This window comes from Narcine bancroftii, chromosome 1 (genome assembly GCF_036971445.1).
Source record: "Narcine bancroftii isolate sNarBan1 chromosome 1, sNarBan1.hap1, whole genome shotgun sequence".
In the NCBI taxonomy this organism is placed as follows: Eukaryota; Metazoa; Chordata; class Chondrichthyes; order Torpediniformes; family Narcinidae; genus Narcine; species Narcine bancroftii.
In genome coordinates, this window is record NC_091469.1 from 29,848,195 (window position 1) to 29,865,341 (window position 17,147).

A 17,147-nucleotide genomic window follows, 5' to 3' on the forward strand; every position below is an offset into this window, starting at 1 on the left:
ATATTTGGGAATAATGGTAAAGCTGTTGACGTCATAACGGAAATAATCCGACCACATCTCCCAGTCTACACACATGCGGAGTCAAGCACAGGAATTCAGAAGGTGCTATCTGTTATCTCCACACCCACCAGAAATTAGCGATTGACTAGATAATCAAATTTTTGCTGTAGTAACAGACCAATCAAAATGTTTTAGAGTGAAGACTAACTAAATCTTGAAAAGTGCGCAAAACTCTCCTTATGTCCCAACAGCCTTCCTGAGCACTAAACCAAAATGTGTGGATTGTCGTTCTCTTTGATAGCTATTTCAAAATGCCATTTAAAAAATGATTAAATTGTATATATCTGTAAATTTATTAATGATATTTCAGCTTTATCCTGATTCTAAGTGTATGTCCCAAACTTTATGCAGCTCTCTGTAAACTGTTTAAAATGTTTGTTGGTGGTTAGTGCTTTTTATTTCCTGATTTGCTGTCAGCATGAATTCTTCAGTCTGATTGGCTGTTTGGTTGCTTGTCTACATCACAGGAACTAAAGCTTTAATGACAACCAATGTCACTATGTGGCAAGTCCATGCCCAGAGATCATGGTCTTTGGGAGCACCCACTTCATAACTGACTCTCAAACCAGAACCAGAACCTACTCAGTAAATCTGAAAGAAATCAGGAAGTCTTTTGAATCTAAGAGAAGAATAATATGTACAAATATCTGCCTGTATTGTAGGATTAAAATGTTAACATGTAGGAATTGTCATGGTTAAAATGGATAAGGGGTTCAGGAAAGGAAATCATTCAGGTAACAATTGGCAAAAACCAACACTGGTGTGATTTGATTCCAAAGTAGAAAGATCAGAATCACAAGCTTCCTACAAAATTGTTGTAAGATAAGAGTTTTGTTAATTGGCTATTGCGATTCTATCCTTCTTACTGGTAATTCTTCAACTTTATATTCATATTACTGAAGTTAAGGGATTATTTATTGAAGAAATCACAAACATTAATGAAAAAAGGGCATTTATAAAGCTATTAAAGTATTCAGGGGAATCTTCACATTTGGTTATTGAAGTGAGGTCATTGTTGCATAATGCGGTTGAGGGGGGTAATGCAGATATACAGTAAGACGCAGAGGAAAGGAATATGTACACTGAGGGGGTGAGATGCGGAAGGGGGCGAGATGCGGAAGGGGGCAGAATGCTCTCACAGGGGTTGTAGAATGTCATGGACTGTGGGGATGAATGGTCTGTTCCTATGGAGTATGTTCCATGGAAAGGAGATCTAACCTGTGACAAAGTTTTGGTGTTGGCCAAACAATAGCTGAGCATTCAAGAGCAGATTTCCAGTGGATTATGAAGGTCCCTCTCAGTTCACAGTGCAGGCAGTGTGATTAGTAGAATGAGGTCAAAGTCAGTGAGAGACAGTGTGACCACGAAGCCAGGAGATGTGGTCACATGACAGTGCAGCACCGACAGCGCCTTTTCTTGTCTGTACCTGTGACTGGCTCCGTCCCAGTGTCTGTCGCTTCATTCTCCTCTGCCGAGAGGGTCTCAGAAGTTTCGGTCATGGATTTCCCGGCTACCAGTTCTGCAGCGTTGCCGTCTGCCGTTGAGACATCTGTCACAGTCTTCTCTCGCAATGACTTCTCGTCGTCTTCATCAATCAGCACCAGCTCAGCCTGGACGGCACCCTCATAGCCCAGGAGCTTGTTGGTTTCCTCTTGGTCCTTGATGCTCTGGTATCCCATGAAGATCATTGTCACCGGATGGTCAGCAGTGGCCTTTGGAGCTTCCCCTGGTGGGATTGGCTGAACCACTTTCCCGACCTGACCAGCTTTCAGCCGGGCTTCCTTGAGGACCACATCCTTCCTACATCCGCTATCTCTGCCGCTGCCTGAGTCATCAGGGGATGCACTGCTTTCCGATACAGTCAGTGCTTCTGACACACATTTGCTGACCACATTGTTTCTCCCTGTTCTGTGTATCAGCTGGTCGACATCTGATGTGGTGAAATGATGAACCCCATTCTCCACCACCGGTCCTCCGGAACGTACCTCATACATAACCTTGTTGCCATCGTCGTACACCTTAACCCCTCTCTGGTGAACTCCCTCAGGGCTAATGGGAGTTGTGCAGAGGGCTGTGGATTCCCCTGTTGGCTTGTCCTTTTCTACGCTGACCTCCATGGCATAAATTGCTGTAACATCAAGAACATAAATATTATAGGAGCAGCCAGTCTTGCTCTGACCAACCGATCAAGATGTTCACAGTGGTAGGTTAACTGGCTACTGTAAATTACCTCTGGGGGTTGAAAAAAAGGGGTAGTTGATGGAATGTGGGGAGAATGGTGGATTTGGTTTAAAAATGGAAAATTGTTGGTCAGTGAGGACTTGTTGGGCTGAGTATCTTGTTTCAGGTCCTTTGAGGGAGATCCCAAACATGAAATCCTGCTTTCTACCTGCTTTTCTGGAATGACAACTCTTCCCCCATCAAGGAGTTGACTGGGAGCCCGTACAAGGGAAGTGAAACTCTGGGGAATATCAGAGGTCAGAGCTGAACTCACACACCCCAAAGTTCCCAATGAGCAAGTTAGAAACAACTAGGAAGTTCATCTCTCTCTGAGGTGGTTAAACAAGAAAGTCTGCAGATTCTGGGGTCAAATGCAATGCAGAAATGTGCTGGAGAAACTTAGCTGGTTGTAGGGCACTATCAGTAACCACTGAGGGTTGAGGCTGAGGGAACAATAGGCTTTAATGTACAGAAGAACCTTGCTGGCCCGGATCCAGGTATAGGAATTGAGGGAAGGGTGAGGTGGCTCGACCTTTATGGGCCAAGACCACGGGGAAGGAGTCATAGGGTATGAGACATCAGTGGGTGGGCCAGCTCCATATATACAGTAGCCAACAATAATTACATACAATGGAGGAAACATATCAACACACAGGTCATACAGTATCCATAGAAAGCGAAGGGTAACCAACATTTCCAGCCTGAGCCTTTCATATAATCAGACAAAGCGTCTGGGTGTGAAACATTGGTTATTCTTTGTTTCCTCTGGACTTTTGGGTCTTCCTGAGTTTCTGAAAGGGTAATCTTTGAAGATAAATCTTCTTATCTTGTGACTATAAATGGCAGATTCTTTAATTTAACAAAAATTGATTGCTGGATTGCAACAACATATAATGCCTGAGTAAAAATGATCTTTACACAGCCTGGAAGATGGACATGTTTGCATTTCAATAGCAGTCTGAATTTCTTTCATGGCAAATGAAACCTGATGAAGGGCCCAGGCCTGAAATATTACTCTTTACTTCCTCTGGATGCTCTGTGACCTGCTGAGTTTCTCCAGCACCCTTGGCTATTGTATCTTTCTCTGATTCTCTTAGACTCTAATTTGGAACCAGGTTTTGGCAGGCGAAGGGTGCCTTGTTTTGGAAAGCAATATTTAAAGATATATATCTATCCATTCTCACTTCACCAGGCAGAAGACCAGCCACATGTCAGAATGGTCAGGCTCCCTTAAACTATCCCTCTGTGGAACCTAAGGAATGGAAACAAGCTTGGGCCATTTGGCCACTCAACCCTGCTGTAGCATTCAATAGGATCACATTGATCCAGTGCTGCAAATGCATATCCCTGTTCCATCCTCACACCCTCTGGATCTAGTTGAGCCCATAATTGTTCTCATTTCAACATTGAATACATTGAATAACAGATGCACTGGGCAGAAAATTCCAAAGAGATTTATTTCACACTATTTCATAAAGAGAGTGAGTGGAACAAGTTGCCAGAGGAAGTGATAGAGGTGGGTACAATTACAGTATTTAAGAGACGTTTTAGCAGGTACATTAATCAGAAAGATGGGCTAAATGCAGACAAATGGGACCTGCCCAGATAGATAACTTGATTGGCATGGATGAGTTGGACTGAAGAGCCTGCTGTATAACTCCACGTCTCTTTATCCTAGTCTAAAATGACTGAGCTTTCTTCTGAGACAATAGCTCCCATTCCAGCCTCTCTGGTCTTTTAGTATCTACTCTTCAATCTTTTTCAAAACCTTTCTGTTCATGGCCAAACTGTGGTGAAGAAATGCCATTTATTTTCTTCATCTGATGACAGTGAGTTTTAATGAAGAGAAATAACTTTGATGAAATTTGTTTATTGCAAATGAAAATGAGGTTATTAAAAAAAACCAGATACAGACACCATCTAGGATAAAGTCAGAGTTAAGTAATGATTTTTAAAAAGCTGCTCAAAAACCATTTAGTTCACGGTGCAATTTCTCTATGAACTAAAATCATACTTTGGAAAGCCTTTTGAAAATATAACCATTAGCATTCTTGAAAATGCAGAAAAGCTCAGTTTGTAATCATTGAGCAAGTTTGTGAGAGCTTGGTGTGTACACTTTGGCTGCCATGTTTCCCATATTATCTCACTGTTTTTTGTGGCTTCCATCAGTCATGGTCAACCATGGGGACTACGCCTCTGGTAATAGCTGAAGTGGCCCTTCCAGGGTGCAAGCCAGGGCAGAGTTGCCCATGCAGTGGGGACCCCCCCCCCCCACTCCATGCTAATGACAGGCCCAAATGAACGATGAAAGTTGATGCGGTTTGGTGACAGCAGCATCGCAGGAGTTGCCGCGCCGGTGCTGGATATACCAGTCAGCCACCTTCGGTATTCTGACTCTGGATTTTTCCTCGGGGTTTACTCCCAAAGTCTTTCTCATGAGGGGGTATAGCCACAAGGCAGCAGAGGTTTGAAATCAGAGTTTTCCCTCTCCTAGATGAGTGACCATCCGTGGTTGATCAATCCCATCTGCCCGGAGCAACTGGTTTCAAGGCACAGGTGGCCTGCCTTTGCCCCTTCTCCTCTCAGTGAGAACAGCTCCGCCGGGCATAAGAACTTTGCTGCATGTGAAGGCCTGGAGTTGGACTTGGTTGTCAGAGGCTGTTTGAGACACATGCCATGAAGAGCATTTGTGTAGCAGTGGGAGCTCGTCCCCATGACCACCCTTCGGCTATGACAACCTTTAGAGCTTATAGCATTGACTATATCGTAAACTTCACCTCCCTGTAGCAGTAAAATATTTTGGGTCTTCCTGAGTTCATGAAAGGTGTTCTTCAAAGATAAATCATTTTCTCTTGTTACTATAAGTGGAAGATACTTTAATAAAAATGCAAAAAAAAACACTTGCAAAACTATTGCTGGATTCCAACAACATATGAGGCTGGGTAAAAATGATCTCCACAGGCTGCATTTCAATAGCAGTACAGGAATGTTTCATGGCAAATGAAGATGTTAGTGAATATACTCCCTTCAGCAAATGAAAATTGGCAGCCAATTTCGGCACAACAAGCTCCCACAAACGTAAATATTTTAATTACGAGACGATCCTTTGGTGATATTGATGGAAGGACCAACATTGACCATGACAGCAGGACACTTTTCTTGCTCATTTCCAGAAGAGTGTACTCTGATCTTTCCTTTTAAAATGAGATACATGTGAGGACTTGGTTTGGCATCTCATCTTAACCTCCAGCAGTAATCCACCTGTTAAGCAGCCTGGATTTTTGCATTCAACGCTTTACAACAGTGTAAATACCATTTATTAGATTTATTTTTTAACCTTCAGACATAAAGCACGATAACAAGCCCTTCTGGCCCATGAGCCTAAATACCACAATTAATCTACAACCTCTGTAGGTTTTGAAGGGTGGGAAGAAACTGGAGCACCCGGAGAAAGTACAAGGTCCTTCCAGACAACGTCGGATTTGAACCGGGGTTGGTGCTACTGTAATAGTATTGTGCTAACTGCCATGCTAACCATGCCGCCCTTCAGTTAAATACTTAAATAACATGATTTGTGAATGTGAAATTAGACTGCATAGAAGGAACACACTTTTATACATATATTGAGTTTCATCACGTTTCAGCACAGAGACAGACTATTTTACCTCGGTGTACTGTGCTGGTATTTGTGGATCACACAATCTTCCACACTATCTTCATTCCGATACAGATCAGAATGAACTCCATGTAAAGGTTGACCATTGTTGGGAAAACAGTAAAGCAGAGAAGTAGATTTCAAAACAAAATATAATTTCTGCGTTAGTCTCAGCAAATTAGAACATTAAAGAGCAGCGCATTGGTGTCACAGATAGTGCAATTGCTTGAGAGTTCTAGAGACCCAAGCGTGATCTCAACCATCAGTACTGGACCTGTGACTACATAGATTTGGCCTAGGTGCTCTGGATTCTTACTGCATCCCAAATATATGCTGGTAGGTTAATTGGTTGCTGTAAATGCCCTCCAGTGTAAGTAAATGGTTAGAAAATGAAAGGAGAGTGAATGGGCATGTGAAAGAGGATAGATGATACAAAAAGAAAGGAAACAGGACTGATGGGATTGTTTGGCTGGGACCTAGCATAGATCTGATGGTCTGAAGGTCATGAGGGATAAACATCAATCAGTGAGATGGCCTATGTACTCATAAATGGCACCAATAGATTTATTCATCCTTCAGCACTCCATTTACTGCACAAGCTAAAACCAGCTGGAAAAATGTAGACGACACCACAAAGGAAATGTTTCCATTGATAAAGTGCCTTTTACATCTCCATCAGGATGTCGCAATCAACAAAGTACATTTGTAATCTGGTAACAATGGTGCAAATGTAGGAAATATGGCAGCCAGTCTGTACTGAAGAAACTCCTGCAGAAATTAGTGTAACAATCTGTTATGGAAATGTTGATTTAAGGTTAAATATTGGTCAGAGTATCAGAGAATGGCTTTTGAAATTATAGCATCGGATCTTTTACATCCACAGGAGAGAGCAGGTCGGGCCTTTAAGCACCACGCTGCAATATTGCGGAAGGACATTATTTATATTCAGATGAATTCTTCATCAGTATTGTTTTAAAATAGAGTCATTACAATTGTGACATGTTGTAGGACCTCATGTCTGTACCCATCTGCTCGTTCTACCTAGAATGGACAAGAACTAACAGAATTATGGGCTCCTCGGATAACTCAGCCATTGATCCTGGCTTGGACAATTAAGTATGTCTTTATTCTGGAAAGGACAATGGGGAGATAGGGTTGTGCACAAGGCTACCAGCTGTTGGTTGTGCTCTACCACCTTCATTCACACACTGATTTCAATGGGGACAATATGTGCAGTGGGCGGCTGATACATGAACCCAGCGCCTGAGACAGAAGAATTTCCCTCCCTGTGGGGTAAGGATGAAATCATAGGTGATATTTGAACCTGCCATCTCTCCATGTCATGGGCTCACACATAGACTAGGAGAAAGATGATTGATGTATATAATATTACCTTCACCTATCAGATCACTGAATCATTGGGTCAATGTAAACAATATGAGATTATTTGGCTCATTCAAGAGAATTCAAATAAATTTTATTCCACTGACATTTTAGCTAGCTCTGTTATGTTTATCTCTTCAAAAATGTTCCCCTTCAAAAATTTCTGTCAATGAATTTGCTCTTGCTATGATTGTCTCTCAATTACAGCAACTTGCTTTGTAGAAACAAAACTTTTGTCTTTGGTTCTTTTGCCTTAAACCGATGTTCTCTGTGACCCTCCTGAATTTCATGTGACAAAATCCTCCAGGATTTTGAGCATGAATCTTCCTGTGACCTTCCCTGTTCCAAGGAGTACAACCACAGTTTCCTTCCAAAACATCCCTGGTGCCATTCTGATTCATCTTGACTGAGCTCTTGTCCATACTATGATATCCTTTTTCAAGTCTGATGCTCAGAATTGAATGAAACATTCCAACTGAGGCCTTCCCAATGTCTTTGCAAGGTTTAATATAACTTCCTTGCTTCTGAATACTGTGCTGTTATTATTTATAAAACCGAGTTACCTGTATGCTCCTTTAACAGCCTTCCTAACTTGACCTGAGACCTTCAAAGATCTGAATCAATACACCTCCAGTTCCTGTGATCCTGGAATACCACCCCCCCCTTTTTAAAAATGCATTATTTAGATTACACAGAGCCCCCCTCTGTCACTCACCCGCCACCTCCTCTGTGCCGTCCTCCCCTTTGATCGGTTCCTTCCTTTGTGAGCAGAGAGTCGGAAGGTCGGGAATCCGTGAAAAATCGTAGTTCAGTGCATCTGTTTAGTGGGGTTGGTCAGGGAGGGGGAGGTGGACGGGGGTGGGGGGGGGGGAGGCTGGGGGGCGGGGAGGTGGTGGGAAAGGAAATGGGAAAACAAAATGACTGGCAAGCTACGAGACTTGCTGCTGATGTAGCAGAGTCCCTGGGAGTGTAGTGTATTAAAGCAGAACAATAAAAAGCATCAGGCCACACCAGGGTTTTTTTTTTGCACTGAACAGCTGGATCAGAGGGAACAATGAACAGGATCACAATCCCATGATTGGCGTTAAATAGGGTAGCTGAGGCAGGAAATATCGAGACTCGCCTGCAAGCTGCTGAACATTTAATTCAATCAGTGTTTCCAGGTTCTGAATAGGGCTTGGCGACACTCCCACGTTGCAGCTCCTTGACTATAGCAACATATTCAGAGAGAAAATCCACTGGGGTTCAAAAAACACAGTATCAATGTGCAAAGCACCTGAATCATCTCACAGAAAGGGAAAGGAATCTTCTTTTGCCTCTTCTCAAGTTGCTCTACAGTCATTACGATCATAACTGACGAGATGTAATGGCAGCAGGCTCCCACAGTTAGCAATGCTTTATTATTTTTTTTACTTAACTTCCTTACAACATTGAAGGATCCCTTTGGCCCATTAAGTTAGTACTAGTTTTAGAAATTCCATCCCTCTGATTTATTTCCTTGTAACCTATTCTGTCTGACGTCCTCAGACCATCAAACACTCCGCCTCCCATCCATTGACTATTATTCCCAATGCCTTGGAAGCGCAGCATTATATAAAAGACTTATCCCATCCTGGTTACGCTCTCTTCACCTCCCCTTTCGACAGGAAGACGACTCAAGAGTGTGAGATCCTGCACCATCTGATTCAGGGACAGTTTCTTTCCTGCTGTTGTCAGACTCCTGAATGAGGCTCGAAACAGGAACATTTTGCTACATTTGCTCGGTACCAGTTGGTCTCCCTCTCCAACTCTACAGATGTGCACTGTGTCCTAGCTGTACTGTGTATGAGTTGTCTAAGCCTGTACTGTGTATGAGTTGTCTAAGCCTGTACTGTGTATGAGTTGTCTAAGCCTGTACTGTGTATGAGTTGTCTAAGCCTGTACTGTGTATGAGTTGTCTAAGCCTGTACTGTGTATGAGTTGTCTAAGCCTGTACTGTGTATGAGTTGTCTAAGCCTGTACTGTGTATGAGTTGTCTAAGCCTGTACTGTGTATGAGTTGTCTAAGCCTGTACTGTGTATGAGTTGTCTAAGCCTGTACTGTGTATGAGTTGTCTAAGCCTGTACTGTGTATGAGTTGTCTAAGCCTGTACTGTGTATGAGTTGTCTAAGCCTGTACTGTGTATGAGTTGTCTAAGCCTGTACTGTGTATGAGTTGTCTAAGCCTGTACTGTGTATGAGTTGTCTAAGCCTGTACTGTGTATGAGTTGTCTAAGCCTGTACTGTGTATGAGTTGTCTAAGCCTGTACTGTGTATGAGTTGTCTAAGCCTGTACTGTGTATGAGTTGTCTAAGCCTGTACTGTGTATGAGTTGTCTAAGCCTGTACTGTGTATGAGTTGTCTAAGCCTGTACTGTGTATGAGTTGTCTAAGCCTGTACTGTGTATGAGTTGTCTAAGCCTGTACTGTGTATGAGTTGTCTAAGCCTGTACTGTGTATGAGTTGTCTAAGCCTGTACTGTGTATGAGTTGTCTAAGCCTGTACTGTGTATGAGTTGTCTAAGCCTGTAGTGTGTATGAGTTGTCTAAGCCTGTACTGTGTATGAGTTGTCTAAGCCTGTAGTGTGTATGAGTTGTCTAAGCCTGTACTGTGTATGAGTTGTCTAAGCCTGTACTGTGTATGAGTTGTCTAAGCCTGTACTGTGTATGAGTTGTCTAAGCCTGTACTGTGTGTGAGTTGTCTAAGCCTGTACTGTGTGTGAGTGGTCTAAGCCTGTACTGTGTGTGAGTTGTCCAAGCCTGTACTGTGTATGAGTGGTCTAAGCCTGTACTGTGTATGAGTGGTCTAAGCCTGTACTGTGTATGAGTGGTCTAAGCCTGTACTGTGTATGAGTGGTCTAAGCCTGTACTGTGTATGAGTGGTCTAAGCCTGTACTGTGTATGAGTGGTCTAAGCCTGTACTGTGTATGAGTGGTCTAAGCCTGTACTGTGTATGAGTGGTCTAAGCCTGTACTGTGTATGAGTGGTCTAAGCCTGTACTGTGTATGAGTTGTCTAAGCCTGTACTGTGTATGAGTTGTCTAAGCCTGTACTGTGTATGAGTTGTCTAAGCCTGTACTGTGTATGAGTTGTCTAAGCCTGTACTGTGTATGAGTTGTCTAAGCCTGTACTGTGTATGAGTTGCCTAACTGGAGGTTGCTCATAAAACAACCTTAATCTTGGTACGTGATAAGGAACTTGAACCTCTACCCTAATTCATCTACCATACAGCTAATTTACAACAGCCTATTAACCTCCCAACATGGTTTCCGGTTTGATCCAGCATGAACTGCTGCCACATAGAATTTGTGATGATGAAATAATCCTTTACTTTTTAAAAGAGGGATAAAATAATATTTCTGAGGTTTGGGGAAACTTTTCTTTCTCTCTTTCTCTCTCAATGCAGTGTCAACGTGTCTCTCATGATCACTTAACTACCCGTCCAAGGAGCAGCATATATGCGGCAGTGCAAATACTCTCTCTGTACTGCCCCAGGAACGTCAGCCTAAGTCTTGTGTCTCAGATTGGGATTCAATATCACAGCCATTTGACTCAGAGGCAGATGTTTAGCCCATTGAAGCGTGGCTGACATTGTCGTGTGGTTTCAACTGTTTCTTACAATCTGTTGTTCTTTTCAACAGTTTCTGCTTATTTTTCATAAATCTTCGGATCGTGCCTGCACTGTGGTCATCAGTTCGACAAATCAGCTTGTTGTAAAGCACTGTTCCCCTAATCATTCCACCATGATTATGTTGGAATGTAGTTCGTTCTGACATCATTCCAAAACCAATATTTTGGACTCTGGAATGCTTGTATTTCCTGCGGTAGTGTTCAAAAGAAACATGCAATAATGCATCGCTCCCCTATGAATTTGGGACAGGAAGTTAACATAAATGCTCTAAATGCCTTTCCCAAGGTGTTGATGCCTTTTGGATTTGAGATCTAACTCTCTCCTGTCTGAGCTTTGCTAGTCTAGACAATGGATATTTTTATAACAATGATATTGGAATATGGTGCAGTGTGTCTGTGACACTGGATGAGAAATTCACAGATATACACATGGAAGCTGGGCTGGAGAAAGGATGAGTCACATAATTAAATCTTAGGACCAGGCAACCAAACTTTGTCCCAGAAGATGCAGTGGTTGCAACAGCAAAATTCCCCCAGCAAATAACTCACGACCTTGTTCAGCAAACCCTTTCTACCATCTACAAGGAACAGCTAGGGTGTAAAGGAAACTACCATTTACATGGCACATAAAAATTTTAACATCTCTCCATCAAATACTGATGCTCATGGTGTCAGCAGCAATATTCGATATTGGATGGATTTGAACCCAATTAGAAAAGGTCATTTAAGTGAGAGCAAAGTTTACTCCTAAGGATTATCAAAATAACATTAAATAAGCAACCAAAACTACAAAGTATCTGTATTATTGAGAGCTCTGTGATCCCATATACTCAAGCAATGCTGCCATGAAGGATTGCTCAGCCTTTCTGAATACTTGCCATCATGATTTATGCAAAGTTGGTGTTACAACTCAAGTTTCTTTATTTCAAACTCTTTCTTTACCCAGATTTGGAATGCTGAAGCCAGTGATGATTCCTATGGTTTGGGCAAATATTGCTCTCATTGAGAAGTCAGTAATAAGCACTGCAAGATGCATTAACAATGAGATTGTAGGAAAATGGGGAAGACCATTTGTCTATAGCACACATCCACAAAAAAACACACACACATATTAACCAGCCAAGTGCAATGGCAACAATAGATAATTCATATAAGCACCATTAATAAGGTTAAACACTGCAAGGTGCTTCATGTGCACGAGATTTTACACTGAACAGATTAGGACCCATTAGGTTGGGCACTGATAGCCTGATCTCAGGTGATAAACCAGGAAATCTGCAGATGCTGGCCTGATCCCTTCCTCACAAATATCGTTTTACTTTCCATGGATGCTGCATGACCAGCTGAGTTTCTCTTTAGCACCTTAGTATCTTGCACAGATGTTGTGTTTTGTGCACATGACCATAAAGGACAGTTGAATCTTGAATAAAGTATATTTTTTAAAAATCAGTCACATGACTCCCTATCCGATAGCACTGCACGGGCACCATCTCCACTAGGCCATTCGTCACCAAACTCTCAAAGGAAATTCTAGATAGATATTTAAATGCGGCTCTTGTGAGTCCCACTCGCAGTTTGCAAATCATTTAACCGCTCCCACAAATAATTCGTGGAGTAGGTTCGCATATGGTATATACTGAAGGATGGGAGAGAAATTAGGGTCAGGATGCGCTAACTGAATGCCCTGCCACAAACAATCAAATGATGATGTCACATTGTATTATAAGAGCATGGGGAAAAATAACAAGTTCTTCATAGCTGCTCCATCTTTCAATAACTGTTTACTTTCCAGTCCAAGCCTCCAGCCCGTAATCCCCCTGTCTAATCTATTGATCTCTGACTTGAATGTATCCAGCCACTGAGTGCATGCACGTAATAGGTAAGACACAGAAACCTCTCTGCATTAAAATATTACCAACCAAAAGATACAAGAGCAACAGGAAAAGCACTTTATTCCTATTAACTTTTGAACAAAAAATATTAAGGCATAATTGGAAAGGATTAGTAAGTCTCTGACCTAGGTTATTTCCTCTTACAGGTCTGTTCAGATGTGTTCACATTGTGATGTATACATCTGCAATCTCCATTTATACCACTGACAACCACAGAGCCCCTGCAAATCAACACATTTTAAACCATGAAAAGCTTACTTACCCCCATCAGGTTTGGAGAGACTCTGTGAAATGAAATAAAACACACACTTATTAACATAGTAAAGGACACAAGGTACAATAATTTAAGGCACACACTCCGACAGCAGGATTAAAATTTATGAGTCTGCTGACATTCCAGGTTTCCATTGCAGTTATTACTGAGATGAATCTTCATGCAGACCTAACCAGTTGCGTATCAGTGCATGAGAAGTCACATGATTGTTTATTATATCATTAAGGATTACAAGAACTGTGCTGCTGTCAAACAGTAGTGAAGAAATGGTATGATATTTAGGGTGGTGAAGGGGAGCACCTCATCTCCGATGGTGGCCTCAATTGATGTTTGACAAAAATTTGTGTAAAAGAGAGCTTTCAAAGAAATGTCACGCTGCCAGCTTTATGCCTGCTGAGGAGCTACACAATTAGGTTTTGGCGGGGCCCATTTGATGAGGACAAAAGGTCAGCTTTGTGCTCCACAACTATTGTCCACGCTAGTAGCTATTAACAGGATCAGTAACAGGAGGGCTGACATACTGCATGCTCTGCTACAGCAACACAGACAGCTGCTCTGAGCCAAGTGGGAGTGCTGCATTCAGTTCTGAGTGTAGACATGGTGCCTTTCAGGCAGACATTCACCCAAACCTTATCACTGAGTGTTAAATTGCAAGGGAAGTTTGCACAGTTCAGGTACATCTCTGCATATGGAAGTTCATAAATAATCTAAGATAATGGTTTAAGTTTATTTTTCACAAAATACAGCACAGTAGCATTCATACAGCCATGTAAAGAGCACGATTTACAGAGTATAGGACTGCAGTGAAAAAGATAAATTAGCATCAAACAAGGGCATCATGAGAACACTGCTATGGGGTTAATTCAGGAGCCCGAAGGCTGCAGGGAAGAAACCTGTTGGTCTGTATTTTCACACTCTCGAGCCTTTTCCCTGATGGGAGGATGGAGAAGTGAATGCATCCAGGATGTGAGGGGTCTTTCAATGTACTGGCTGCCTTTCCCAGGCAGCAGGAGATGTGATTCGACTCCATTGAGGGGAGAGAAGTTTGCATTATGTTCTGAGCTGCAGAACATATGTTACTTCCAAACGTAAGCATACTTCACTGTGATGAATTCAGCTGGTATCTAACTAATTTGTTGAAAAAAGTCATTTTGGGATAGATAGTCTCTTCAGGTAGCAGTTCAAAGCAAGGGACCATAACCTTAATAATAGAACTAGGCTGATCAGAGCTGATGTCAGGAAGCATATCCTCACTCAAAGGGTATGGGACATCTCGAACAGAGTCTACTAGTAGACATGCTCTCTCAGAACTCCAGGGAGAAGAGACTCTCTTTTGCTTCTTTTTTTCTTACTGTAAGGGGCGCCAGACAATACTAATGATGTCTTTGGTTGCCTTATGCAGACTAAAGGAAATTTTGTGTAATATTACATTTTTTGTTTTTAATTACATGATAATAAAATAATCTTGATCTTGACCTTTCTTGCTGTCTTTGTGATGGATGGACATTCTCCTTGTGACTGTGAGTGTTTTTCCTGGTTATCCTTGTTTCTTTCTAATCCCAAAGACCTGTTGGTCGGTGGGGCTACTGTAAATTGTCATTCGTGCATAGACAAGTGTCTAAGCTGATTTGCATTTATTTGCAAGGGCAAATTGATGGCAATGCGGGGTTAAATGTTAAATGGGTACTTGGTGGTTTTGGACACAGTGGGCCAGACGATTTGTTTTTGTGCCTCGTTATTCCACTGTATGAAGCAGTCAAATCTGGGGACAATTTTCAATTACAAAAGTGAGAATAATACACATTTTAAAACTATATTTATTTTGAGCATTGAAACTATGGCAACTGGGTGGACATCTAGGGAGAGGGGTGGGGAGTGATGTAGGTTGAACCATGGGGCAACATTTGAGGAGGTGAGGTGGTGTGGACGGATCTCCCTTCAATATGTTACTTCAATCCAATGTATTGCACCCATTATAATATAGTTTTACGAACAATTATAACAACCAGAAATGTTTCCATTAAGCTAAATAAAATGCACATAAGGACCAGTCAAGAATGATGCTTAGTGAACATCTGACATTAATTCACATGAGGTATGACAAGTGAGATAATTAAAGATCATCTGTGAACCCAATGGGTTCAAGGACAAGAAGCAGGTGCAGGCAGAAACCATTTTACCTCTTGTGCTTGGTCTGCTATTCAATTAGATTATGATTTAACTTCCACCTCAATTGTTCTGATATACTTGATAGTTTTATGTTAATCTATATCCTTACTTTTGGCTTTCAGATGAGTTCATTAACTAATTTTTAGTTCACCAAATACTCTGGTGGAACTTTTATCTCTGGATACCAATTCAGATGTGAATAACTGGTACAAGAAATTAATGACTATACCATAAATTCATAAATGGGATCTGAGATCTTTCCAAACAGTGGAAAAATCTCTTTTCCATGCCTCAATTGGTGAAATTGTAAAGATGTATTTAGAACATGAAAGAAGATAAAGGAGACCTCATGAGTGCCCATACTAATCCCTCAGTCAATAACACCAAATAGGGACTATCTGATCATTATCACATTGCTGTTTGTGGGATATTCCTGTAGATGTCATGGTTCCTGCAGCACTGCTATAAACAAACAACCAGAAACATGATACTAGCTGTGAGCAACGAGGAGGCACCTGGACATAATGGAGCCCAAAAAGACAAAACTTAGCATACCTCCCTGTCTGGGTGGATTTGCATTTGTAGGTTGTAGAGTGTGTCAAAAGAACCAAAGACTTGTTGTTCCAAACCAAGGCTTTTATTAACTAAAAGACTGGAGCATATTACATGTAGGTCAACCAGTCCAGAATGACCTGGTCTGGCTAGGAGCAATCCTTTAAGACTTGCCAGTAGGTGTGGCTACGCTCTCAGCCAATCACAGTCATCCTACACTACAATCTGTACATATACATATTGGTGATAGAATCTGTACTATCACATAGGTCATGGCTACAACTCCTTTTGCCTGCAATATCACGACTGATTTTTGCTGCCAGTCCTTTGGGTGGTATCTTTCTGTCTCAAAGGTGTCAGCATGTTCAGAGAGAGAGAGGATGAGGGCTGATAAGCAGAAGTTATTCATTTAGTGCCTTGTTTTCTTCCACAGTGTTGCAAATTAAGAGCAGGAACAACCTATTTGGTCCATTCAACCTCATATACTTGGCCCTCACCTGCATGTCCTCCATTACTCAAACATGAGCCTTGGCCCCCTCCGCCCCCATGTCAACCAGGACAGGATTCTCCTTCTCCTCACTTACCACCAACCACCACATCCAACATATCACCCACTGTCATTTCTGACTCCAACTATGTGATCCCATCACCAGACACATCTGGCTTTTCCGTGACTCCCTCATCCCCTCGTCCCTTCTCAATAATAGCCTCCTTCACACCTGCCCCTGTGAATGCAGGAGGCACTCCACTTGTGCCCACATTTCCTCAATCCTCACCATTCTGGGCCCCAAACAGTTCTTCACAGTTCATCACAGTTCTTGTGAATCCGCAGGTGTCATCTACAACATCTGGTCTCCTCTTGTGTCTCCTCCTCATCAAGGAGACTGGACACAGACTGGGAGATTGCCTCATTGAGCATCCCATCTCTGCCTGCTGCAATAGCATGGATCTCCCAGTGGCCACCCATTTCAATTCCCCCTCCCATTCCCTTGCCGACATGTCTGTCCATAGTTTCATGCTCTGCCAGACGGAGACCAGCTGCAAATTGGAGGAACAACACCTCATATTCCATCTGGGCACACTCCAACCAGGTGGCATTAAAATAGACTTTGCCAGTTTACATTAATTTTCCCCCTCTGCCTCCACCTATCCCTATGTCTTCTTTCCTCCATCTCTGTCTCTTCCCTGTTCCCTCTGTCTCTTTTTCCCCAACTCTGCATTCACAGAACCAACCCTCTCCCCAACCAATTCTTACCTTTCCTCTCTTCAGTCCTCCTATCCATATCAAAGTAACATCT

At 42.2% G+C, this 17,147-nt stretch overlaps 1 protein-coding gene across 1 annotated transcript in view; it reads right to left on the bottom strand.

The window, feature by feature from the left end:
• Window positions 1-1,442: 1,442 nt before the first annotated feature.
• Window positions 1,443-17,147, bottom strand: part of LOC138756950 (paralemmin-1-like) — a 127,899-nt gene continuing 112,194 nt past the window's right edge. The window contains exons 5-7 of the mRNA XM_069923434.1: window positions 13,117-13,138; window positions 8,034-8,135; window positions 1,443-2,188 (exon numbers count right to left, since the gene is read on the bottom strand). Coding sequence (XP_069779535.1) covers window positions 1,443-2,188; window positions 8,034-8,135; window positions 13,117-13,138 — 870 coding nt within the window. The remainder of the gene's footprint in view (window positions 2,189-8,033; window positions 8,136-13,116; window positions 13,139-17,147) is intronic.